Source organism: Dermacentor albipictus, chromosome 2 (genome assembly GCF_038994185.2).
Source record: "Dermacentor albipictus isolate Rhodes 1998 colony chromosome 2, USDA_Dalb.pri_finalv2, whole genome shotgun sequence".
Taxonomy (NCBI): domain Eukaryota; kingdom Metazoa; phylum Arthropoda; class Arachnida; order Ixodida; family Ixodidae; genus Dermacentor; species Dermacentor albipictus.
In genome coordinates this window covers 83,514,614-83,540,088 of record NC_091822.1, presented here as the reverse complement: position 1 = coordinate 83,540,088, position 25,475 = coordinate 83,514,614, and the positions used below count along the sequence as shown (strand labels likewise).

The 25,475-nt window shown below is 46.2% G+C and overlaps 1 protein-coding gene across 2 annotated transcripts in view; it reads left to right on the top strand.

Annotated features, from left to right (window-relative positions):
* The window catches only part of LOC135895834 (acetylcholinesterase-like), a 132,002-nt gene that overhangs the window by 49,403 nt on the left and 57,124 nt on the right, over positions 1-25,475 (top strand). For both annotated transcript variants that reach the window (XM_065424033.2, XM_065424035.2), the window contains exons 5-9: positions 1,098-1,513; positions 3,981-4,031; positions 5,559-5,625; positions 11,819-11,921; positions 24,008-24,141. In XM_065424033.2, the coding sequence (XP_065280105.1) occupies positions 1,098-1,513; positions 3,981-4,031; positions 5,559-5,625; positions 11,819-11,921; positions 24,008-24,141 (771 nt within the window). The remainder of the gene's footprint in view (positions 1-1,097; positions 1,514-3,980; positions 4,032-5,558; positions 5,626-11,818; positions 11,922-24,007; positions 24,142-25,475) is intronic.

Here is a 25,475-nt window from a genome sequence, read left to right as displayed (position 1 = left end):
TCAGCAGTGTAGGAATAGCGCCTTTAAAAATATATGAAAGAATGAATTTCCAGAAATCTTGCAAGAGAACATCCATATGGTCATAGGAGACCAACATCGAAACAATTTTTCTTGATGGCTATACACACCTCATAGAGAACTTGGCACGCTCATCTATGTAAATAACCAGCTCCTTATCACTGGCCTTCCAAACAAATCTGCAAGCTCACTGAATGCTACTGGCACTAGCCTATGCCAAGAATTGTGCAGCGAGCACTGAAGCTAGTAATTGTGGCGTCTTCTTAGGAAATTGAAATGTAGCAGTGCATTTTAGAGAGCCTGGAACGGGTGGAGCCGACGTGCTAGATGATATTAAAAAGAATACTTTGACAGGCAGTGTAATACGTAAATCCGTTAACAGGCGGCACAGAGTAAAGGTACGGCCATAAAAGGGAAGCGCCGGCGATGAATGAAGCAGCCATGCAACATCACAGAAATGCTGTCACAAATAATTGCGCTATAATAATTTTTCTAAAGCATGCCGATGTTGTGGAGCCGCGCGTGTGTTCGAGTTTGTTATCTCGGCTAACTTTCCTTTCGGTATGTCTGTATGTCGCGTCCTTCTTGCAGGCGGGTTGCTGCTTGGTTGAAAGCTCACATATTGTCACTTTCTTGGGGAGGACTCTATGTCACGCCGATACGTGCATGTCGTTGGCAGCCTGATATTTAGGGGCACGCCGTGTTAAATCAAGTAAAGGCACGCTTTCAAGATAGGGGTTGTTTGTTATGTGGTGGTAAGTTGAGCTTCGAATGGAGCAAATATTTTGAGGGCGGACAGTCCATTTCACAGCCAAGGCACACAAGCACTATCCTTAGATGCGCTACCGAAGATGTATGAATTTCACAACTTCTGGAACGTTAGTCTATACTTATCAGTTCTACTTGTGAACAAGTGCTCCAGCATGCTATAGTTTTGAAGCTTAATGCACGGCTTAATGATTCCCCCGAACGTTCAAAACAGTTATGCTCAAATAAAGCAATGGAGAAGGCATATTGGGAACTACTATTTTACTTCATGATGCCGGTTCTTGATTTCATGACCGCCCGTCATACACTAGGGAGGAGCCAGTTTCGCTGATGCTGACGCCTTCCTTGGCTCCATCGCCCAAAGCCACAGCAACGCCATTGCTGTTTGCGGCATCACTACCGGATACGCCCACTCAAGGTCACAGCGACACAATTATCGACATAATTGACAAGCATGCCGACTGGGCTACGGCAACTAGTGGGACGAGAAGCATCGTGAGCCCGCTGTCTCCTGCACAACCAAGATCTGAGCACGACGTTACGACGCACCAACAAGCCGAACAGGAAAATGAACAGCTCAAGGATCGAGAAAAAGGGCCATCGGAGGAGAAGCCAAAGCTGGACCAGCTGCAAAATCAAGAACAACCGGTTGCAACGACAGAGTTGGTCGAGTGGCTGCCACCTGCCGTAGAAGCTACACAGCCTAAACCAACGCCGTTTATTCAAGGTAAACCTCCGCCTGATGAATTACTCAATTATTGCATTACTTGCTGTTCCAACACGCTCCAGCCTGAAATAAGGAATCCGTGCTCTTAAACTATTAGGACGTTGCTTGATTACAGAATTATTTGGAGCTTTGGTATTACATGTACACGTCTCCTAAGAAGCACAAATTGTTAATGACAGCTGTAGGGCAATAATGTATCATAATTTAGGCTGGCCAAGTTTTGTAGCAGTGGCGCACTTCAAAAAATTTCCGTCAATCACCAGGACGGTAAGCGCGAACTATTTCTTATTATTCTACATTTTAGCTTCACTGCATGCCTGGCAATGTATTCGTAAAATAGGGGCTTAAGATTTCCAGCGAAACTCAGAACCCTCCCACATAAAACGTGCATGTGCTGCGGCAAAATGCACTACAGAAAAGTTTAGATGGCACGCTGCTCCATTGTACGGCATATCTTTAGTCCGTACGTCTCGTAACTGGTGTGAGACGCAGAGTTCTGATCAGGTGGTAATGCCTTGAGTACTAGTTGAGCACAATCTTTCCATTGCTACAAGCCCCTGAAAGTTTTATTTGGGAAAGGCTTACTTCTCTAAATTGATAATTAGCGATCGCAATTCCAACTGCCCTACAAATTCTCATTTCCATCCCCGTAATAGTGCTGTGGCAGCAAAATAATTCCGTTTTGCTTGCGGTACCCTATGTAGGCTACTTATAGTACTCACACGCTTCATTGGTGGAAAAGACATGCTATGGTAATTGTTTCCTCCAACGACATGACGTGTAGTGATACGGAGAGCATGCTTCTGCTGTGTTTTCCTGTCTGAGAAAAAGCACCCGACACTTGGTAGCTCTAGCAATCAAGTGCATTTTGCGCTCCTTAATCTGATACTTTTAGTGTAGTACGGTACAGTTTATATAGTTTCCTGGTCACCAAGTACATGCGTAAGTACACCTTAAACAGGAGAGTAGTATTTCAGTTAGTCATTGCCCGACCTGGTTTTCATATTTTGTAGAGAAAATTATACAATACATTTAGAACATGGAATAGCGAAAAATACAATAATCCACTTGCGCGCATCAGAACACCTGTTTTAAACAACATTTGTTCTTTAAAAAACTGGTGGATGCTTGAGCTTCGCCTTCAATAGTGGAACGCGATAGCGTTATCGCACCCTGTTCGCACCGCCCACTTATTCGCTCAGCATGCTCTTGAGTCACACAAAACCGAAACGTGCGCCTGAGCAAGCGGATAGAACCAAAGAACTCGGTGTCTTGGAGGGAGAAACGATCTACGCGAGCCAAACATCGTGATCGGCATGGACAGCCGGGCCGCGACGCGCCATGAAGGCGGACGCGATCATGGGGCTGACGCCTCGATAGCGTCGCTCTCTAGAAGTGGGCGAGTGGCGCGCCAGCTCTCGGGGCAGCACCGTACATTGCGAGGAAGGGGTTACCTGTGTTTGCCGCAAGATGGCTCTGCGTGCGCGCGAAGCGCAGAAGAAATGTAGTGGAAACGTATTTCGCTACGCGTTTAACTGCGACTTCTTCAATTTGCATGCTCATAATTACCGATATGCACCACAGTACAACTTGCTACGGCACGTTTCTAAGGCAACACCGCATTCAGTAAAGGAGCTTTTGTCCTGCTTTGAAGCATCGCACTCATGGCAGAGTGGCAGCGTCTCCGTCTCACACTCCGGAGACCCTGGTTCGATTCCCACCCCGCCCATCTTGCAAGTTGTTTTTATTTATGAATTGCATTCGGCCATTTTTCGTTCACGGCCAACACCACCGACGCCGACGACACCGGCTTTTCTGCGACACGACTTCTTAACGCTATCGCTTTAAAACATTGCAATCGTCAAGCAGGCTTCTAGCAGACTGATTTTAGAACAGTGTGCGTGTACAAATATCGCTGCAAAAACTTCCATTGGTCATGGCCAGATTTCCCATGGCTTCTGTCTGGAAGAAACGAGAGGAACACATAGCAGCTAACGCGAGTAACGCGAGCCATAACCAATGTGAAGAGCAAATCTCGAAGAGCCCGTAAATGAATGAGACTAGGGAAGTACGAATTATAAAATTAAGCTGATATTTCCTTTGTTAGTCATGCGCCTATTCTTCTCAACAATTCGTAACTCCAGTTGCAGCTTTGGTTTAGATAGAAAAAAAAGGAAGGCATAAGTGGCGCAACCCGAAGGGAGGCGTCGAGCATGGGCGTGTTACTACGCACAATATGCATAACCGGTAATATGGTACGTAAAGTGTTACAGGCACTATAGAGGAGATGTTCTTTGAGTATCCATAGTTTGTTTTCGTGTGGCATAATTTCATTCACTACCGCGGCACTGGGGAATTCTAGTAGGCCTTATTAGAAATCGGTTGTGTTGTTCCCTCGTAAAGAACACATCAAGTTCTACCTGTGACAAAACTCGTAATCAGCATTGATTTTTCTATATTCTTTAAGGAAGCATGGATGCAGCGTCTGCGAACACCCCGAAGCCTTGTCTTGGTGCCGGTAAGTGGTGCATATTGGTTCAAGACAAGATACTGTTGAAGAGTACGCATTTGGGCTGGTTGGTTCCCGATTACGAGCAATAAAAAAAGCGCTAAACAACAGGACCAGCAGAAGGACACAGACAACAACACAGTGTTCTTGTCTGTGTCCCTCTGCTCGTCCTGATGTTTAGCGCTGTTTTTATTGCTCGAGACACTGTAGTTGATTTCGAACGCTATTAATCACTGAAATCAACAAAAGCGTAGTCACCTTTCCGGGGTAGTGCTCTTTTTTTGCTCTTATTTGTCGGCTCCAGAAAAGCATAGCAGCATTTTTGGTTGTTTGTGTTTAAACGCAGAGCTATTACTAATACGTCTTTAGTAAGAAAGGTGTACGTGGATGCTGCCTACACTATTTCTACAAAAAAAAAGGAAAACGTGCAGAAATATGACGTTTAGGCTTTCTATTCTTGTCCTGAGCGCCCTTCGGTAATTAGTGAATACGCATACATTTAGGTTGATTACTGCCGCTCAGTGATACTACATGGATCCGTCAGTGGCCTGTTCTTGCCAATTTCATTTACCGATGTCAAACCCAAAGTAATTGAGGCTTAGCGCTACCTTATCACATTGAAACGACACTTCAACTTGCAATATGTTTAACAATGACGCGCTGAGTGCCGATTCTTTCTGCCTAAATTAATTTTGTAGGTATCCATTGCCATAACGTAACAGTAATGTGCTATACGTAACTGTACGTAACTATAAGCAATCCATCGCTTCCGTGAAGAAATTCTCTAACCGTCTTCTTTCACAGCAACAAGGTCTCTAAGCTGACAATCAGTGTGCACTGGGTGCACACACTGAATCGTTTGAATGTCTCACATTTCGATAGGGGCGCAATACAGGAACGATCGTGTACCGCGCCTTAGGTGCGTGGTAGAGGACACCCAGGAAATCAAAATTAACCCGGAGTCCCACACTACAGCGTGGCTCATAATTGTAATGTTGTTCTGGCACCTAAAACCCCAGACTCTTTATTGACGATGTTCAAGTTGAAGAACGGCAACTGTGAGGCAACAACCACTGTATCTCGCAGTGGTTCTTGACCATCTAACTGTAACCGCTGGCAGTAAAAAAGCGCTTACCTCTTTGAATGATCCATTCCCAAGCCCTTCGTCTACGAGCATCAATGAAGCGGGTGCGCACATGGTACCTGAATTCGATCGAAGGGCGCAGCTTCATAAATTTATGAAAGCCGATGCAGCTATCTTTGCGCCTGAATTTCAGCACCTTTTTTCATCAATGCTAAACTAATCAGGTCCTACATGCATCCGATTGAAACTTCACCCTCAGTGTTGTGTTCAAGGCAGTGGTGATGATACGATTCTGATAATATATCATCGTGAATAGACGGTAGATCAGTTGTGCTAATATTTGCTTTGGCGATCGTCTATTCAATGCAGTTTACTTGATCTATGGTTTCTTTTTACTCGAACAGCTACAATGTTGATAGCTGTTTGTTCTTATTCCGGGTTACTGCTTTCAGCGAAAACTGAAGACACTGATGGGCCACCACTAGCAGCGACGAAAGAGATAACGTCGACTTCGGAGAGGTAAGCCTACTACAGCTTATAAATTGCATTTATTCTTTACACTGACGTGTAGTGAGAGCAAAGCGCTACCTTTTACCACGGCAGAGGCCTGTGCAGTCTCCACGAAAGTCATTTTGTTTCCTGTGTTGCGGTTTACTTCCCCGTCATTATTTTCAAATCTGTTTGGCAAAACTTTCCGCAGAACTTGCTCTAAAATCATGTCCATTAGAAAGCAAACATGCAGCGGACAATACTTTCTACAGCCGCAAGCAAGTGCCTAAATAAGCAGTAAATGCCGGGGAAGAGTCATAAGAAACAATAACGACAGTAAACTTGATACGTAGAAAAAAGTATGCACACCTTCTATTTACGGATTCGCCAAAGCCACAAATTGGCTTATACATTCTAAGAAGAAAGCGAAGGAATGGGGTATCGAGATTACACCTTTTATGGAGCAACTGGCCTGCCACAACCATTCGTGTTTAGGGAAGGGGCGGGGGCAGGTAACTGCGAGGAGATGAACTGTTACTCCCCATTCGGTCACTCCTTCAAGGCCTAACAGTTGCTCTTTTCGATGCTCCTCAAGGGAGCAACGGTCATTTTTTTCGATACGCCTCCAAGTCGGAATTAACAAAGTCAGGCATTTAAATACTGATAAAGAATTACTGAGTTGAAAAAGAAAACAAGGACTATAGTAGGATTTTAACTCACGTCATTTCACTCACAATTCAGGTACTTTACCCACTACATTATGGCAGTTTCATTACATTTTTTTACCTCGGAGCAGAATTTTTAGCAATACAAGAAAAACAATGTACTACAGAAATTTAAGGTGACGGAAAAGACATTCAGTAGTCCGGCAACAACGTGCAAGCGTCCAATAAAGGCATCCAGTCCAGTGATGTTTCTTATGCAGCTTACGTGCTATGAACATGAGCAACAAATCCCCGAAAATAAAGGCCCAGTTCTTCGCAGTGGTTCAGCCTGCCTGTCGCACATTCTACTGAGCCAAATACTATTTAGGCCAAGCTACATGAACATGCCTTATTGTGGGTCACAGAGATATTTAAAATCTAGAAAACAAATTGCGTGTTGTGTGATGTCTAAACATTATTTAAGTGTGCTTTGTATGATGTACAAGAACACCGTATCCCTACAAACTAACAAAAAAAAACAGTGATCAATTGTTCAGTTAGGTGGACACAAACGAAAGTTTGTCGACCACAGCATGAAACCGCCCATTCGTTCCAACCAGGTTTGATAGGAAGGGTTGCCAGCCGGGTAAAGCATCAGGACGCAGGTGTGGCAATACAAAAGTGGCTCGGCCTCGTGTGCATGCTATGGGGGGAGAGTCTAACGTTTGGTGCACTTGCAACCACAAGCGACTGCAAAAAGAAAGCTGTCCGATTGTTTCTGAGGATGATTGAGACTGAGACATATTACGTGATGTGCGTGTAACGAGCGCAAACAGGCCATGCAAGATGACGGAGAAGGACAACTTCTCTATGGCTTAGCGCACTCCGTTTGAGATGTATATCGTTGCACTTAAGTTTGATATCTCCTCGGAATGAAACACAGAAAAAATATTACTGATTTCAGTTGGATTTTTAATGGAACCCAACTGGATCCAGTTGGACATCATCGGATGCCCAAATTCCAATCGGGCTTCATGAGAAGTCCAGTTGGAGCCCGTTGGACCTCACTGGAGCTTGGTATGCCAATTGGTCCAAACTGGACCCAAATGTAAATCACTAGTTGAGTAATGTCCTGAAACAACAAAATCATTCATAATCATATTATCACAAGTGTAATCTTAGTATTTAATTAAAATAACTGTATTTGGCCGTAATCAATAAAAACAAACAGCTTTCTGTCAAGTTAAAAATGTCGCTTTAAATGTCACGGTTTTCAACTATTACTGGTACTATTGGTACCAGTCGGTCAACCAAATTTTCTGGCATATAGCACCTGATACGTTAAATGGTACATTTGATAGTTAAATGGCACATGAATAGTGGGTATGTCAATGAAGAGAATGGCCGTAGTGTGTTCATGCGTGAGTATGTTTCTCGAAAGGGCTCATGTATGCACGTGTCATTTCAACGTTGGCGCCCATCTACGTTTTTCTTTCCTTTTGGTTTTTCATGTTGGTCCCAACGAGTCCAATTCAGAGACTAATTGGGTCCAATTGTGTTGAAAAAAACCAATTCTACATGCTGTATATTTCGAATGGGTGTCCAAAAACAGAATTAGAAATTTCCAACTAGTATGAGCAAAATTTTCGACAGGAAAGCTACTTAGGTGCCAATGACCAAAAACATCTGGTAGTCCATCACTGACTTGCGCGTTTCATTTGTATGGTTCACTTACGGTGTGCACATGAAGTGTATGCCCCTTCACATTCCACCTTTTGAATTTCACGCAATTTTCTCTCGATGAGGTGAACTGCTGCTTTGCATATAGTTCAATAGGCTGAGCACGAACTTATTTGCGATTTATAGACAATAACGTTGTCGCCGCATCACTCCACGACACGGAGGAAAGTAGCGGACTGCGTGGGGAGTGTGTGTTACAGTTCGACCTCCCGTTGCTCTCTTTCCGGCCAGGGACTAAACAATTACTTCCCAAATTTGTCACAAGGCACGCACACTCCTGCAGTTAGTCCATTGAGGGACGAAATCGCACTTTTTAGGACTTACTGTCCGGTCACTTCCGTTTTTCCTGGCCTTTTTCTTAGAGTGTGGGGCGACGTCCAACAGTAGCGACTGCCCTATCAGATACATAGGATATAATTAATTACATAGATCTGCCTCAGCAGTTTTCCAAAGCATGCAATGCCTTCTACGCGTTCTGAGTACAAATACATGTTCTGGGAACATTGCTGTAATGTTGTTATGCAGATTTCCCGAATTCTTACTATTGGTAAATTTTTAAGCAAAAGGACGATGACTGGGAAGCTAAAATTGTGAGCGGTCGAGCCTTACTACTGCCTATGTTGCAGCAGCATTCGCAGCAGGGTTCAATTTAAGAATTGCTGTGAGAAATTAAAGCTTCCACTTCAACCTGTAGCGAATTGTGGTAAATAGCCACTATTGATAAATGAAGACCACTGCGAAGAACGTAAAGTTGAAAGAATATAGGCATGTTTGGTGAGTACACGGCTAGAAAGAGTAATCTAGATGCAAATGTCTGGGCTTCGACGGATAGCGGTTAACCGCAATCCGCAGTAGGAAATTATGTGCAAGAAAGTTGCGCATGGCTCTAGTTAGGCGCACTGAAACAACAAGTCGCCTTAAAGAGTCTAGAAAGACTTCCTAGGCATGGCAAATGAATAATACCAGATGCTACGCAATGCGTCTGGGGACCCTCGTAATAAATATTACCCACTTTCAAGCAGCGTGGAAGCTATAATGTCGCTGTATAGATTAGTTATGCTTTCCTGTGGCTCCGCGAAACCCACGCCTTCTAACCCAGCCTTCTAATCATACGACAATTGGCTGGATGTGTGAAAACGCCAAGATCCGTAATAACTTCACTAACGGCCTCAGAAGTGTCTTCAATAGTAATATTCACAGTACTTTGCACAATACAAATACGAACTACTGCTTGCTTACAACTACTCGATCAATTCGACATGAAATACCGGAAGCACAAAACTCATTTGTTAATGTAGAAACCTTGTACGCAGTGGCATTTCGTAAATATATATTTTTAAAGCTTAGCGGCGTAGACCTCGTAGTGAAATAGAACAAAACACCACGGCGTAAGCATTGTGGCGTCGATGACATTTGGTGACCGGTACCGCAGTAGGCATCTGCGTGTTCTTGTGCGTCTTTGTCATTGAGTACAGGATTTCAGCGCACATAGGCTCACTTGAATGAAACTAGACGTGCAGCGCTGACATGTCGGTTCTCGTGCTTGCAGTTGTAGAAGTCGTGTGAAACGCGCTGCATAAGCACTGTGCTTGAATTGAATCAAAACTGTAACGATGCTTTGCAATTTGTGACTGAAAAGGTGATGGTGCCATAAAAAAGTGGCAGTTTCGCCCGAAGGGCTAAGCAGCGTCTGCAATAGGAAGGGTTTAGCGTTGTGCATCAACTCTTCGTGTGGTCTACCATTTATTCGCGCTCCCGACTAACGCACATGCAACAAGTGCGGGTGCGCAAAAATTTCTTGCAACGTTAAACTCTTTAACACACTGTGTAGGGACATTATCTAGATCGGACTAGCACCACTACGCTCCCCCTAATGAGCCGCGGAAGTGAAACTGCGTTTATTTAAGGTTTCAGCACTGATATTGTTTTGAACTTTTGATATTTAGTAGTCTGAGACTAGTAATGTAATAGTTAATGTAACATTTATGAAGCTGGACGGGTCTGGGCTCGTCTGCTCCCCAAGCAAGTCTGAGCTGTTGGTGGTTCCTCCGAAAAGGACAGCTAGGAAGACGAAAGGCAACGAGCCTGCGAGGGAGCAAGACACAATAAAGATCAAGACGAGCGGTGGTCACATGATCCCGGCTGTCGAGAAGATCCGAGTGCTGGGGATGCTGATTGAGCGCAAACGAGTCAACGGCGAGACGGTCAACCGTCTGGCGGCCAAAGTCACCACGGCCATCCACCTCATTAAGAGGGTGTCGCACAGAACAGCAGGCATGAAGGAAGAAAGCCTCACCCGGCTAGTGGAATCCTTCGCTATAAGCCACATTAGATACATTGCTGCTTTCCACAACTGGAGGCAGTGCGAACGCAATAAGATCAATGCGCTCATACGCAAAGCGTACAAGGCTGCACTCGGACTTCTCGACTGCACAAGCACCGACAAGTTCCTGGCCTTGGGAGTGCATAACACCCTGGAGGAAATCGCCGAGGCGCAGAGGACCGCTCAGCTCGCGCGGCTATCAGAAACAAGAACGGGCAGACAAGTGCTGCGTGACCTAGGCCTGCGACCAAAGGAAATGGGACCCGAAAATACAGAGGTGCCTGTACCGGACGCAATTAGTAGACGGCTACGGGTATGTCCGGTGCGAAGAAATATGAACCCTGAGTTCCACAAAGAGCGGCGGGCGGCGAGGGCCAAGGCGCCCATCGATCTCCATGCCAAAGACAGGGGTGCCGTGTTTGTGGACGCGGCAGAGTATCCCCATGACAGAAAGGCATTCGCCGCTGCAGTCGTCGGGGCATCGACCGGTGCAACTAGAACAGCGGCGAGTGTGCGGACTCGAGGGGCGCATCAGGCCGAGGAGGTGGCCATTGCTTTGGCCATCGCCGACCCCGAGTGCACGACTGTGCTCTGTGATTCTGGGACGGCAGTGAAAAATTACGCCAGAGCAAGGGTGTGTGGTGAAGCCGCGCGTGTGTTGCGTGTGGTCGATCTCGCGAGTGAAAGTCGGTGTGTGGTGATAAAGTGGTTTCTGGCCCACATGGGCAGTGATGTGTCGGATCGCGGCAACGCTAACCACAACGAGACGGCGAACGCGGCGGCGCGAGGACTAACCAACCGTGCCGCTGCTACTACAGCCGGCCCGTCGTGGTGGTGGGAAACCAAGGACAAAATGACTTCCTACAATGAAATTGTGAAATGGTACCGACTTTTGGTACCGACTAACGCATTTAAATCATTTTTTTTGCTGCCAAATGTTCCTAAAATAGCGTAGTTTAATGTCGAACGCATTTCACGACATCGTTAAAACTGTTGCAGTGCCCCTTATAAGAGTTAGGAGGTTGAACAGATTTGTGACTTAAGGCCATCGAGACTTATTACTTATGGTGCAATATGCACGAACAGGGGCAATAAAGCATGGAAAGAGAACCTTGATACACGTCACCAGTATCCACGCGAAGGAAGAAAAAGAAACATGAATAACGACTTTGATCTGGGATCTCACTTGAAATAATTTACCTGCAGAACTATAGTTGCTTCGTCCTCACATCTACTTTAATCAAAAGCTGTATGCACTTATGTATGTATGAATTGCACTGGTATAGTCATCAAAAAGGTACTCTTTCTCATGCGTATACTCTTCTACACTTTATGCGTATTCCTCAAAATTTATTTCTGTTTGTTTTTTACAAATCTTTCTTTTCTCCTGATGTAGTACATTCTAAGCAACAATCAACATTTTCGCGCTTCAGGGGTATCTACTGGATCGTTCAATGGTGTGCTTTTTTTCTGCCGTAAGAAGTTTATTCTTGCCTCCGCATTTCACCTTTTTCAGCTCCTGGCGCATTCTGCCAGCATCACTGAGTCACAGCGTAGTCATCACCATTGCTCTGCTCTTTGCTGGAGCTGCTGTAGTCGGCTTACTTATGTGGCTGCAGGTACGCTCCATGGCTCTCCTCTGTTCATAGAAAGTGAAGTTGTCAGCTCATGTGAGCATGTAAGCACTTTTCAGAAGGTTAAATTGTAAGTGTGAAATAATCATGGGATAGTTGCACCATGAAATAAGATTGATTTATATTATATAAGAACATTTCTAGTTTTTTATGTCCACGTACCAGCCTTGAGCTTTGATACATTTGTTACTTCAACGCATCTTTTAAGAAAACTGTCGTTTTATCATTTATGTATTCGCGTTGTCTGAAGGAGCCATTGCTATCAAACATTCGTCTAGTCTATCATAACAAGCAGTGTGCATTGTCTAATAAACATCCACCCCGGCAGGGGAACTTGCGGGAATACGGGAGGCTGTCCGTTTTATGAGAACGCAGACACCCCATAAATGGACAATATTGTGCGATGCCAAATCAGCGCTACAGGCGCTAAAATACTTTTTAAACAAAGGACCATACTATCTGCTCGTGCTGGAAATCGTCGAACTTTATCACAGCGCCGAGTTAAGTGGCCACGTGATCACCTTTCAATGGGTGCCTAGCCATTGTGGTGTTTTTGGTAATGAACTCGCTGACAGTGAGGCAAGATCGGCCTCCCCTTCCTGTGATGAAGTACGGATTGCCTACTCGCGACCTGACACCAACTCCATGATCAAGGCACTCATGCAGGACCTTACAAAGGCTTACAGAGCCCACTCTGATAACATTCACAGACATCTACGTATGATTGACCCAGACGGTAAATTCTGTTTGCCCCCGAAGCTTACATGGAGCAAAACATCATTGCTACACAGGATTCGGCTCGGCGTTGCTTTCACCCGTCGCTACGCACACCTCATCGGCCAATCGAACAGCCCTGATTGTGTACACTGCCAGATGCCCGAAACACTGCAACACGTACTGTGCGACTGCCCAGCATATATGCTGGAGCGAAGGACGTTAGACAGTTTCCTAGCCAGCGTTGGCAGACAACTACTGTCGGAGGAAGCTATTCTCGGCCCATGGCCTGACACTGCAATTTCAATGCGTGCCACAAAAGTATTGTTGAAGTTCCTGCAGGACACCAAGCTCGACGAGCGGCTCTAGGGAGGCAACTATCTCATGTACATAAGCACTTACCACCTCTTTTATCATCATCATCCATCCCAATACTTTCACTCCCCTTCCCTCTTCCCCAGTACAGAGTAGCAGACTAGAGCGCACCAGCTCAGCTCGACCTCTCTGTCTTTCCTATCAATAAATTCTATTCATTCACCCTGACGCTTTTAACAAATCTCAAATAACTGTCATGCACATAGCCAAACTACTTTCTTGACAACGTTCATTATTAAAAACCGCGCCCATTATAAGGAAGTAATGACGCAAGGTCACAGCGACATCCTAATATTGGTGTGTCGTTTCTTGTTTCTCTGCATGGCAGATTGGTCTGACTGCGATTACTCACTCCACAATCTCAACAACCAAATAAGTAAGCCCACAGCATTAGAGGTCACACACAAAGCTCAGAAAGGGGCAGCAATGAGTGTCAAGATTTGAACAAAGTAATAAGTGCAGCTTTGTGGCACTGTGATTAAACGAAATGTCTATCTTTGTGCTTTTGGAGGAAGACGACGACGACTAATGCGCGTGTAAGAAGTGAAAATGGCTCCCGTTTCTGAAAATTTAAGTTCGGCCCAGTTTGACGATTTTAGTGCCAATGGACTCCTTAAGTAGAGGCGATTCCGTAGATACCCGACTCTTGAAGGTGGGTAGGCTTATTGCGATTTTATCGGCCTTTTTTGTCCGGTCCACGCCACTGCGAGTCCTAGTCGCGTTTGGGTGAGCACTGCGACGCGCTGCCTCGGCACCCCGCTTATCTATCCTGTGTCCGCAGTGATGAAATGTGAAGTGGAGGGGGAATTTCTGACTCCTGAGGAGTTTTCCAAGGATCTCGGATGGTAAACATTTGCTGCCAGGCACTCTGGAGCCAAATCGGCGCCCGTCGGGCGAGTGTGTGCCATTCCCACCGGCGCTAAGCTAAATGACAATGTGACCGCCAAGGGTCGTCGAGACCACGGCAGCGGTAAAGCAAAGATTATTCGGCGTTGAAGGACGAGACTGCTGCCCAAAGAAAACGCGAAGGCCATAGTCAGGCCGAGGGGAGGTCATAACATCCGCAAGGTAGGCTCGATATTTGTGGCTGAGGCCATGTAGAACGCGGCAGGTTTCGAGCCGGCGTAGCCGGACTCGGACGCGATCTGACCAAATTTCCAACAAAATATAATGATTGTGATTACCCCCAGCTGGGAGAACGTGACCCGCTACGTCAGGGTCGAGTGCATCGCCGTTGGCGGTCAGTAGCACAAGGTGAACGCTTACGAAGTGGCGCCGCACTCGACGTGCAAAGGCGTCATCCGCGGCATCGCACCGGGTGACGGCTCGGAGGATCTCGACCGCAAGCTTGTGATCTCGAAGAACCAGTTGGCCTTGGGGGCCAAACAAATCAAGAGCATGGGCACCGTGGTTGTGGTCTTCGAAAGCTACAAGGTGCCAAACTACGCGTCGTCAAGCTCGTCAAGTGTACCTTATATAAGAAACAAGTGGAGGTGTGCTACGCCTGTGGCTGCCTCTGGCATCGAGCAGACATCTGTCCCTCTCCAGACGAAGCCAAGTGCAGGGGGTGCGGCGTCGCCAACCCGGACGGACAACACAAGCACGACCGCAAATGCAGGCTGTGCGGTTGCCGACACTTCACCACTGCCAAGGATTGCAAGCGCAGGTACCAGATGCCGTACCTCGTCAGACGCAGGTGCGGGGAGCGATTCCCAGCCAGTAGAAGCAAGTCTCCGGCCTTCGCCATGGGCGAGCGATAGCCCCCAGCCGTCGCCGGTAGCTCCGGGGCTCGCTAGAGCTCCAGATCCAGGAGCCCCTCTCCACCTTCCAGATGCCGTTCGAGGTCCAGCGCCAGATCCAGAAGACGCTCCAGGAGCCGCTCTGTCTCCAGGGCCCGGTCTGGTTCCAGCGCCGGCCAGCAGAGAAAGTCTACCCTATCCTGGGCCTATGTGGTTGCTAGCGGCAGCGAAGCGAGACCCTCCCTGGCCCAAGCAACCCGATTCCAGAGCAAGCTAGTGAAGCCGACGTACCGCGCCTTCAGAAGGAAAACGCGGGCCTGAATGGTCAGAAAGATGGCTAGCAAAATGACAGAGATTATGAAATTGGTCATCAGTCAGAGTGCTTCGGCCAAATCGTCAGCGCTGACGACCACCGAAGCACCAGTTTTGGCCAGCGACTCAGCCGGCACCGCCAAGCGTAAGGCCTTGTCCAGTAAGGAAGAGTCACGTTCGCCAACTAATGATGTCAATGGCATGTTGGCCACGCTCACTAGAGCGTGCAGCAGTCACAGCAAGGCTTAGCACAGTGGCAGGTTGCCTTAGGGGACCCGGAGAGAGGCCTAGGCACGCTGGCCGATCGCTGGGACGCCCTCGAGCGTATGGTGATGCCATGTACTACATCCGCAACTCCGATGCAGGTCGTTCTTCCGAAAGCGTCGGGGACTACAATCAGCGCTAAGACCACATTGGCGCGTCAGAGCAGTGGGTCCTTTTTACGTGCACCTGTGCTTACAGCGGGTACCACAGAAAAATTGTCTATTCATGGACGATTATAAAGAGGAGTTCAGAATTTGGCAATTGAACCTCAGGGTTTACTCCAATAAGAGAGCTCCGTTGCAGCAGTATTTTAGATCGCTGGCTAACAACCTACAGGTAATAGCATTACAGGGAACCCCTATCTTCTGCCACATCCCTCTCTGGTTATCGGACCCTGTCCGTGCAGCCCGGATGTCGGGAAGTATGCACGTCATTTGACAGGAGACTTATGCTCTTGTCTCCCGACCTGAAGCTGTCGAGCTGCAAGGTCGAATACGTCATGGTGGAGGTTCTGCTCAACACGAGACAACGCAACCAGCGGTGAAACAGCATGTCTATACTCAACATCTACATCAATTCTAGCGACTCACGAAAGCAGTTCAAGACGATACTCAAGAAGTCCGTCTTCGTGCCCGGCACCTGGTCATCGTCGGGGACTTGAACGCCCCGTAGGGAGTGTGGGGGTACTTGTACGACACGAGCAAGGGCCGGGGTCTGTGGCAGAGCGCAAACGAAATGAAGCTCACGCTCATCACGGACAAGGCGTACTCCACCCGAATCGGCAACTCGGTGAACAGGAACACCAGCCCCAATCTGGCGTTCGTGAAGAACGTCGAGACAGCCGAGCGGAGTAACACCGCAATCGGTTTTGGTAGCGATCATTACTGGCTGGAGACCCACTTCGACGTCGCCCGAGGTAAATCCAGAAAGTTCACCGTCACGGACTGGGACCTTTTTCGCGAGCTCCACGGCAATTAAATCGCACCCGTCCCCAAAGACCTGGAAGACTGGTGCGAGCGAATCAAGAGTGACGCCGAGTCATACACTAATAAGATCGTCAGCGGCCTGCAGTTAGAGAAGATGGACAGCAAGCTAGCCCATCTGATGGAGGCCAAGTGGGCGCTGCTCCTCCGATGGAAGCGACAAAGGTTCAACCGGAGATTGAGGAAAACAATCTCCGAGTTCAACAAGGCCATCGAAGATCACTGTCGGACCCTCGGCAAGCAGCAATGGAACGAGGTCTGTGGCTTATTCAACGGGCAGATGCGTAACGGCAAGTCCCGGGGCATGCTCAAACCTCACCTCAACGAGGGCAGCGACAGATAGTCAGATACACACGCTCGCCAGAGCCCTGCACGAAGCTACCAGATCCTGTTCAAAGACGAGCTGGTTGCCAAGCTAATGAGGAGTACCTGCCTATAAAACACGGAGACGGGGAAGTCCGGTTTCCTGACTACCTCGGCCCGGCCCGTCCGGAGTTCGACGATGACTCCACCTTGGGGGAAATCAGACAAGCGATTTTTTTGCGCTCAACGGCAAATATGCGCCAGGTACCGACAGAATCACCAATAAGAGGCTGCGGAACCTTCACGACCGTTCGATCGAATACGTCACCAAGATCAATGAGACGTGGAAAAACGGCAACATTCCAGAGCAATGGAAGACCGCCAACATCGTCTTCTCTCTCACATCCTGCGTCGGGAAAAAGGCGGAGCACTTCGTCCTCAACAAACTAAGGAGATATCTCGCAGATAACGTCTATTCTCACAACATGATTGGCTTCCGTGCCGGCCTCTCGTCGCAAGATGCCAAGAAGATGATCAAAGATCAAATCATCGATGGCAGTACCAGGGACACCAGGGGCCTGCTCTGACTCGACCTCGAGTAGGCGTTTGGCAATGTTCTTCACAAATACATTCTGGCTTCCGTCACCGACCACGAGCTGGGCCCCAGACTGTATAACTACGTCCGTTTATTCTTGACAGAGAAGAAAGCGAAGTTGCGGTTCGGCGACTTTGTCTCCGACGAGGTACTTCTAGGCCCACGGGGCACGCCACAAAGCTCTGTCATTTTGCCTGCTCTCTTCAACATCTGCAACATCTGCATCAAGCCCACCATCTACGCCGACGATATCACGATCTGGCGCACCTGCAGTAGCGATGGGCAAATGGAAAGCGCCACGTAAGAGGCCGTAGACGTCACGGAGCAATACCTGCTATCCGCCGGACTCAGGTGCTCTCCGACGATATTCGAGCTTTTGATTTACACAAAAGAAAGAGGGGCAGACCCAAGGGCTGGAAACCGGTCTCGGAAAGTGACAGTCACCTGTCCACTTGGAGCGCCGACCCGATGTCCAGGGTCGACGCCATCAGAGGCCTGGGTATGCTCATAGAATCATGTGTCGGCAAAGGCACTGTATTGCACAAGATCATTTCGAAGACCGACAACGCTTTTCGCCTCATGCTAAGGGTTACGAACAGACATCATGGCCTCAAGGAGGACAACCTGCTTCAGTTCATCAACGCGTTTGTGCTGTGTCACTTCACCTACATGGCGGCCACGCATAACTGGCTCAGAGCCGAGCGGGAGAAGCTCAATCCCCTCATTCGAAAATTCCTAAAGAGAGCCTTTGGGCTGCCCATCAGGATGCATACCGAGGACGTTCTCCGGCTCGGCATACACAATACCATGTAGGAGATAGCCGAGACACAGGAACGGGCCCAGCTAACTCGGCTCTCCATCACGCCGGCCGGCAGGCCTATCCTCGAGGAGATCGGACTCGCCCCCACCAAAAACCTGGCTGACAACACCCGAATCCCCAGAGAAACAGGGGAGAAGATCGTCGTCACGCCGTTGCTCCGTAACGTTCATGCAGTTCACAACGTAGGTCGTCGCAAAGCAAGAGCATCGAATATGCTCATGAAAATATATAAGGACAAGATCAAAGCAGGCTTCGTGGACGCCGTTTACTGAGACGGCAAAGCTCTTGCGGTCTCTGTCGTGGACAAGCTGCGCAAAGTCATCAACTCTGCTTTGGTGTGGACGGCGGACCCCGAGGTGGCCGAAGAAATGGCCATCGCACTCGCCATGCAAGACGGTCGGAGAGACAGGGTGTATATCGATTCGAAAGCGGCCGTCAGGGCATTCCAGAAAGGCCTGGCAGCCAGGCAGGTAGTTCGAATTCTTAAAGACGCCAAACACGGCGACAGCTCCATATACTCCATATTTTGGTTCCCTGCCCACGTCGGGGTGATTGAAGGGGTTCCTTTGGACCTCAGCGAGTCTGCCCACGAGGCTGCGCGTTGCTTTACCGACTGCGCTGCCCTCGGATCGGGCGACTCTCTCACCAGAAACAGAGACGCCCCTACCACGCACAATGAAATTACTAAATTCATTTATTTAGAGAGGAGGGTTTTCCTGCCGCCTAACTCCAAGCTAAACAGGCCGCAAGCGGTTGCGCTCAGACACTAGCAAACCAACTCCTACCCAAATCCGGTGTCTCTTAAATGTATATATCCTGAGATTTACCCGACTTGTTCTTGCGTGGCTTTTGGTGAGGCTGCTGCTTTGTCCCACATGCTCTCGGAGTGCGGGTCGTTGGTCCCGAAGTTCACCAAGGAAGAGTGGGACGCGCTTCTGCGAAGTCCCGTTTTTGAGCACCAAATCCTGGCCGTCCAGCGCGCCCGCGATGGGGCGGTCAGGCTAGATCTGTCCGTCCCCTCGTGGGATTTGCCGGGTGCGTGTTTTATCGCGTTCCGCTGGACCCCATGAAAGTTTATTCACTCACTCACTCACTTTGTCCTTTTGACTGCACCACGCAGATATGAATTCCGTTTTGGTTAAGAGACTACTGTCCTATGCTAGCAGCATGGCATAACACAGCAGCAATATTCTCAGCTCGTTAGCTTAGATTATCCATATGTAAAATATCATATGTTTTTTTTTCACTACTGCACATAGATAGATAGATAGATAGATAGATAGATAGATAGATAGATAGATAGATAGATAGATAGATAGATAGATAGATAGATAGATAGATAGATAGATAGATAGATAGATAGATAGATAGATAGATAGATAGATAGATAGATAGATAGATAGATAGATAGATAGATAGATAGATAGATAGATAGATAGATAGATAGATAGATAGATAGATAGATAGATAGATAGATAGATAGATAGATAGCCATAAAGTCTCTCAAGTAGGCTAACAATGCTAATTGCAGCCACAAACGAGTATTCTAGGCAGATCACATCACACATTCGATCTACAAGTCCAAGTATTTTGCTTTAAATAAATATAAATTAAAGTGTCCTCTACATATGCGCGCATATTTGCTCACTATAACTAGTCGCTCCATACACTTGCACTGTGTCACTTGCACTGTGTCACTTGCACAGTGGCGAAAGAGTGTAGCGATGATATCGAGTGCTCCATGGGCGGATATTCCCTATTCATATATCCTGCTTCTTGGATATTTCGTGCTATGTGCTACGTAAAAATCACCTTAGTTCACGTAAATGGGCTCTGAGCGAACGAGTTCGAGGGCGAATGAGTGGTTTCTGTGACGACTTCTTACACATTACACATTACAGATACTTCTTACACATTTATTCTTCACCACATAGTTCTTTAGAAAACATTTGACCATTACAACACTATCGTCAAGTTGGCAACCTTTTTTGAAAGTACGACGAGTTTCCACAAATCAGGACTGCGCTTTTTTCGGCTAGTAGGATGACAAGGACGAACCGGGTGTAGCACCATGACATGCGCCTGTTAGCAGACGGATGGGAATTGATGTCCCACGTAGACTGCGTTGAGATGAACCTTATAACATCGGGTCATGTGGGCTTGTCGGCTGCCAAACTGGTCGTGGAGTTTATGTAAGTGCTAGCGGATCGGGGTGAGTGAGCGTCGAGGCGTTTATTCAAGCCTCTTAATCAGGTGAGTTGACTTCCCAAACTAGCTTGTCATGATGCAGGTAAACGAGGCCGGGTTGTCACGGCTCAAGCCGACTCGACCCATTGGCGTTGAGTTCACGTAAAAAAACCTGTAGACACACGAATGGAAAGTCTTTACCCTGGTTACGACCAGTTTTGCCTAATTGTTGAAACGACGCGTGATGAGGTGGCCAGAAAAAGACCCAGAAGGAGAAAGCGGTGGTGGTGTATGGGCTCTTGATGTATACTAGTCCCTTGCCTCTGCTGTCTCCATGTTTGGTCGAGCCCATTGAATAACAATTAAAGAACATATTACTTTCACGTGCGCTGTTAGATGCTGGTTTACTAGAAAAAGTGAATTCTTGGCTCTGTGTCCGCCTTCGCGCTGCTTTTTTGCAACAATTGAAATTTCGAATTGTAGATCACTGCGTAAGTGCAATCGTCCACCCTTCCGTCTACGTTATCAGCCCACCTCTTCCACCTCACATTCGCCATATGTGAAAAGGAACAAAACCTTGCTGAAGACTATTATCGGGTAGCGCACTTATGTCCCCAGGCGAGCTGCACTTCAAAGAATGGCTCGCTTAATTACCGCTGCGATATCACTCAGGCTTCACGCTTGGAAGTGGTGCAGTCATATTTGGAGAGTGAGCAAAATCTGAGCCTGTATGTTGGAAGCCACAATGGGCAATTGTTTAGTGGCCAAATACAATGTTTTATGCATTGCTAATAACCCGCCACGGTATAACCGCACGCTCAAAAAAGCCAGGTAGTCATAATCAATCCGGAGTGGCTCACAACGCAATGTCTCAAAATCAGATCGCAGTTATGGCGTGTAAAATCACAGAATTCAGTTTTTTATTGTGAATAATTGCTTCAGTTCATGACGTTTCGTGCTGCGAGAGTCAGCGGCTGTCGCTATAAATGAATTGCACAACTTTTCAGAATGCTCTGGTCTCCTAACCTATGCTTCAAATTATAGGAACAAACCGTAGTTCAGTTTTCTAATGAAAACAGGGCAGTTTTCTGTTCGTGAATCTATAAAAAAGAGAGACAGAAGAAAATGCTTATACTGGCTGCACGCGCTGAGAGCCATTTCTTCACTGAGACTCGTTACCTGCAGCACTTCCCGTTATCTTAGTCCGATTTCGCAGTACGCCCATTTGCCATGCAACACAATATAAGGGTAATATTCGTCTCAGTGTTTTTATCGCTTACTGCCAGATAGAATCCCATCTGCAAATGGACACAACGATGCATTACAACTGCAAACAATAGAAGTCAGATGTAGAATTTGTTTTTACACAGTTCGCATGAGAAGGGGCGGCAAAAAGGCAACTTAGCACCTGCCAATGGGCAGAAACACGCGCTAATCACCAAACCACGCAATTCTGAGCACGGTGGGCTACTATACTTTACCAATATATTGTAATAAAAGCAGCACATGCAATCTTGCCTATATAAAAATTGAAACGCACACACAACTGCAGAGCCATTCGAAAATTTCTCACATAAATAAGATGACAAAACCTTGATCGCAGCAATAAGGTCATAAGCATTTCAAACGAATTATAGATAATACAACAGACTGTGAGAATAAATATACCATTGCAACGTGTGTGCGTGCCATCGCGAATGGCACCTACCTAATTAACACCCTTCTAGAAAAAGAGCACATCACATAAAATCGACAAAATTCACATCTTATGAGTGATTAGATAATCATACACCATGCTTCTAATAAGATGACGCGTAATCAGTAGCTGAGTAACCATCTGGCCAAGTTTGTGCCTGAAGCAAGTTGTCATGATTCTATTGCTGTAATAGTTAGCTCGTCTAAAGCTATAGGAATGTCTTTTTCTGAAGATAAGCTTCACGGAATGCATCCGTAATTGGTCTCGTTTGTCTGTAATGAATTGTAGCTGCCATTTAAAAGAAAACACTTTCGACTGTTACGTTGTCGTAATTGTGAAAGACTGGTGCGGAAGATTCCTGTTCGGCGTGCAATGCATTTTCTTATTCGTAAAATTTTCTTTAGCGCTCTATGACTAATGTGTTTGTTTGCTTCAGTGGTGGTGCCTCAACTTAACAAGCAGTAATCGATACATGACCAATTTAGCGTTTCATGAACAATATTGCCGTGAAACTTCTGACACACACTGCATTCATTCTAAACCCCTTGAAATCTTACTTCAATTTCGTGGACTATACATTTGTTTCTCGGTCCAAAAATAATTTATTTCGTCCGTTCAGTATTTATCTCAAGTTTATTTGTATTTAGCCATACTTACAAATTATTGTACATTTTATTCACTTGCTACTCAAGAATATCTAACCATTTAACTGAGAAGACTTCAATGGTTTCGGCATACGTACATAATGATGTATGGTGTTAACTGTACATTTACGATTTCGTTTATATACGAAAAGAAGAAAGCAAGTCAATGTTGACCCCTTTGGGACACCGCATTTCATCTTACCCATTTCTCATATTACATACTGCATGCGAGTACACCGAGTTTAGTTCGTAAGGTAACTTCTCAATAAATTTGAGGACACGCCCCTTATTCGGTGTGCGTTTAGTTTCTTCTGGAGGATTTTGTGCTTAATGTAATCAAGGTGTTTATATAAATTCAGATCTATCACGCTTGGGTCAAGCTTCTGCTCGAAATTTTCAATTAAGTTGTGTTCAATAGATAGTAAGGCCTTTTCTGTGCATTGTTCTTTTTCCGAAATAGGAATTGGTGCTTTTTGATATAACCTTTAAGCCACCACAATTCTCTTAATTTGCGATAATAAGGTCAACACAGAAATTGGCCAATACATATTCATGTCATTTTGATCGCCACGTTTTTATATCACTGACACTGTGGCTATTTTGAGGTTAGCGGGAAAGGTTCTAGTGGTAAAAATCAAGTTGCATATATGTGCGAATGGTAAGCTAATAAGCTGTGAAACTGCCTTTACGGGCTCTTATTTTGTACCTTATACACTAGGGGTACAACTATTCTGTATGTTTGCTAAGAATAAATTTACCTCTGATATACGCGATCTTTTCAAGCGATTTAAGAAGTACGACTTATCGTGAATATCGGTACTAGAGAAGGTCTCTAAATCCTCCTATCTCAAAAAATGGTTGTTTGGAAGCACATCAGCTAGCAATGCGCAAGAGCAAGATTGGTTCTCTATTAAAAGCTCACACGTAGTTCTTACGCTCAATTCTGCCAAAAGATTCTTCAGATTATTTTAAACTGCTTTCTGATGATCCATCATTCTTGCAAGCCTATTTTTGTGGTAATTTAGGAACGCCGGTTCTATATCAGATATTAACTCATTCCTGACCTGTTTAAACTGAAACTACTGCTTCATCCGCTTTGCTTCACTGTTTTCAAGACTTCGGTTGCAAAATTCAGCGATTCCGGCAAAAGCTAGAATATGCCTATATACTGCAACTAATAACAAGCTGGCTGATCTTAGCACAAGAGATTCAGAATTAGAACGTATGACAGTGTACTTTTTCTAACGTCAACTTTCAGGCTATTATGAACATAAATTGCAGCACCGCCACCTCGTTTCTTCTCCTTAGGAATTGACGCACAACTGTGCGTCATGAGCGGCACCATTCGCTGCCGTTCATTGCTTTTTTCGTACCCAAAAAGCAAAGATAAAGATAACGTTTGTTCACAAGCTTCTCATTTCGTCGTGCTCACGATGTAGGCGAATCATGTGGAAGTTCGCACCAAAAGTGGAAGCTCGGTGCGCGGCTACCGGTCGTACGCAGCTAGCCATCGAATCTACACCTTTCTTGGCATCCCGTACGCGCAACCACCCCTGCATCAGTTGCGCTTCAGGTGAGCGGCGAAAAATGTTTGTTTCGTGGCGGAAAAAGGCGTGACGAACGAGGACAAGAAAGGACGAGACTAAGCACCGTCATCTCTGCCATGTCCCGTTTTTCACTGCAGGCTTCTTCTAGACATACGTATTTGCGGAAGGTTCTTTAGGCGAAATAAAATTTCAAACAGGTGATTTATCGGTAAAATGAAGGTACCCTTATAAAATTGAGCGCCACATACTAACGAACTTAAATAATTGTTCGTTGCTATAAATGTTTTCAAGTTTCGTGGTAAGACTTTCTTGGTTTCTTGCGCATATATGCAATGGAAGTGCACAAAACACTTCTGTTTATCTGTAGACTAGCGGATGTGCGGTTTCCAGAGAGGTGTACCAATACAGAATTATTTGAAAAAACCTGACCGCGTACACTTAATTAAAAGCTAATGATATACATATCGGGTCACAACAAGCACAGCCTGCAAACAGTGCAACTCCTAGCTAATTCTAAATCGTATTGATGCCAAAGTGGTGGCCAGAATCGGCAGGCATCAGCCAAAGTATTATTATGTTTCTGGTATTACTAAGTTATGAGCACGAAGCCGCTAAAATAGTTTGAATTTCCGGGTAATAAATAGGACGTGCACTACAACATTTCTTGAACTCGAACGCCCTTCTTGACACAAAAACGCTATTGATTCCTTAACTGGTGAAGTTTTCCTGCTGTAGTTCTAAACTGCGCGCAGAGTCATGGCACTTGAGCAAATATTCCAATAAGTTCGTCCACGTCCTCCTCGCTGATTCTTAATCACGCTTGGAAACCGAAGTAGTCCATGTGCTTGCAGGACTCCAAGATCACCTTTTTCATGGATCAGAGACCCCATTATAACACATCGCTAGTAAGGTGCTAATGTATGTGATTTTAACAAAAATATGTGAGGATAGCACCGTATTTTAAAGATCTGCCCTCGAGTTGTTCTACAACGTGCACTTAAAGGTGTTCACACTGTGGGCGAATCCAACCAAAACGCAAGTCCACTTCTTCCTAAATGCTGACTGATTCTTGGTTAATGTTAAAAGCGCACTGAAAATGAAGGGAATTACGTGGTTAGCAATAAACCTATACCAACCTGAGCAGTTTTGTATCCTGTTCAGTTGATTGTGGGCAGCCGAGATTTATCCTCATCAAGCAAGACAATAGGAGGGTGCGTATGGTTGTGTGTCTGTTCGTTCGCGCGCCAGTTTGCATGTGCGTGCGTGTGTGTACAGAAGGGGATGTGGATTGCGGAATAATTGTGGGAACCTATGGATTTTTCCCTGGACCCAAATGAAGGTTCTAGAGCCACGGAGAGAA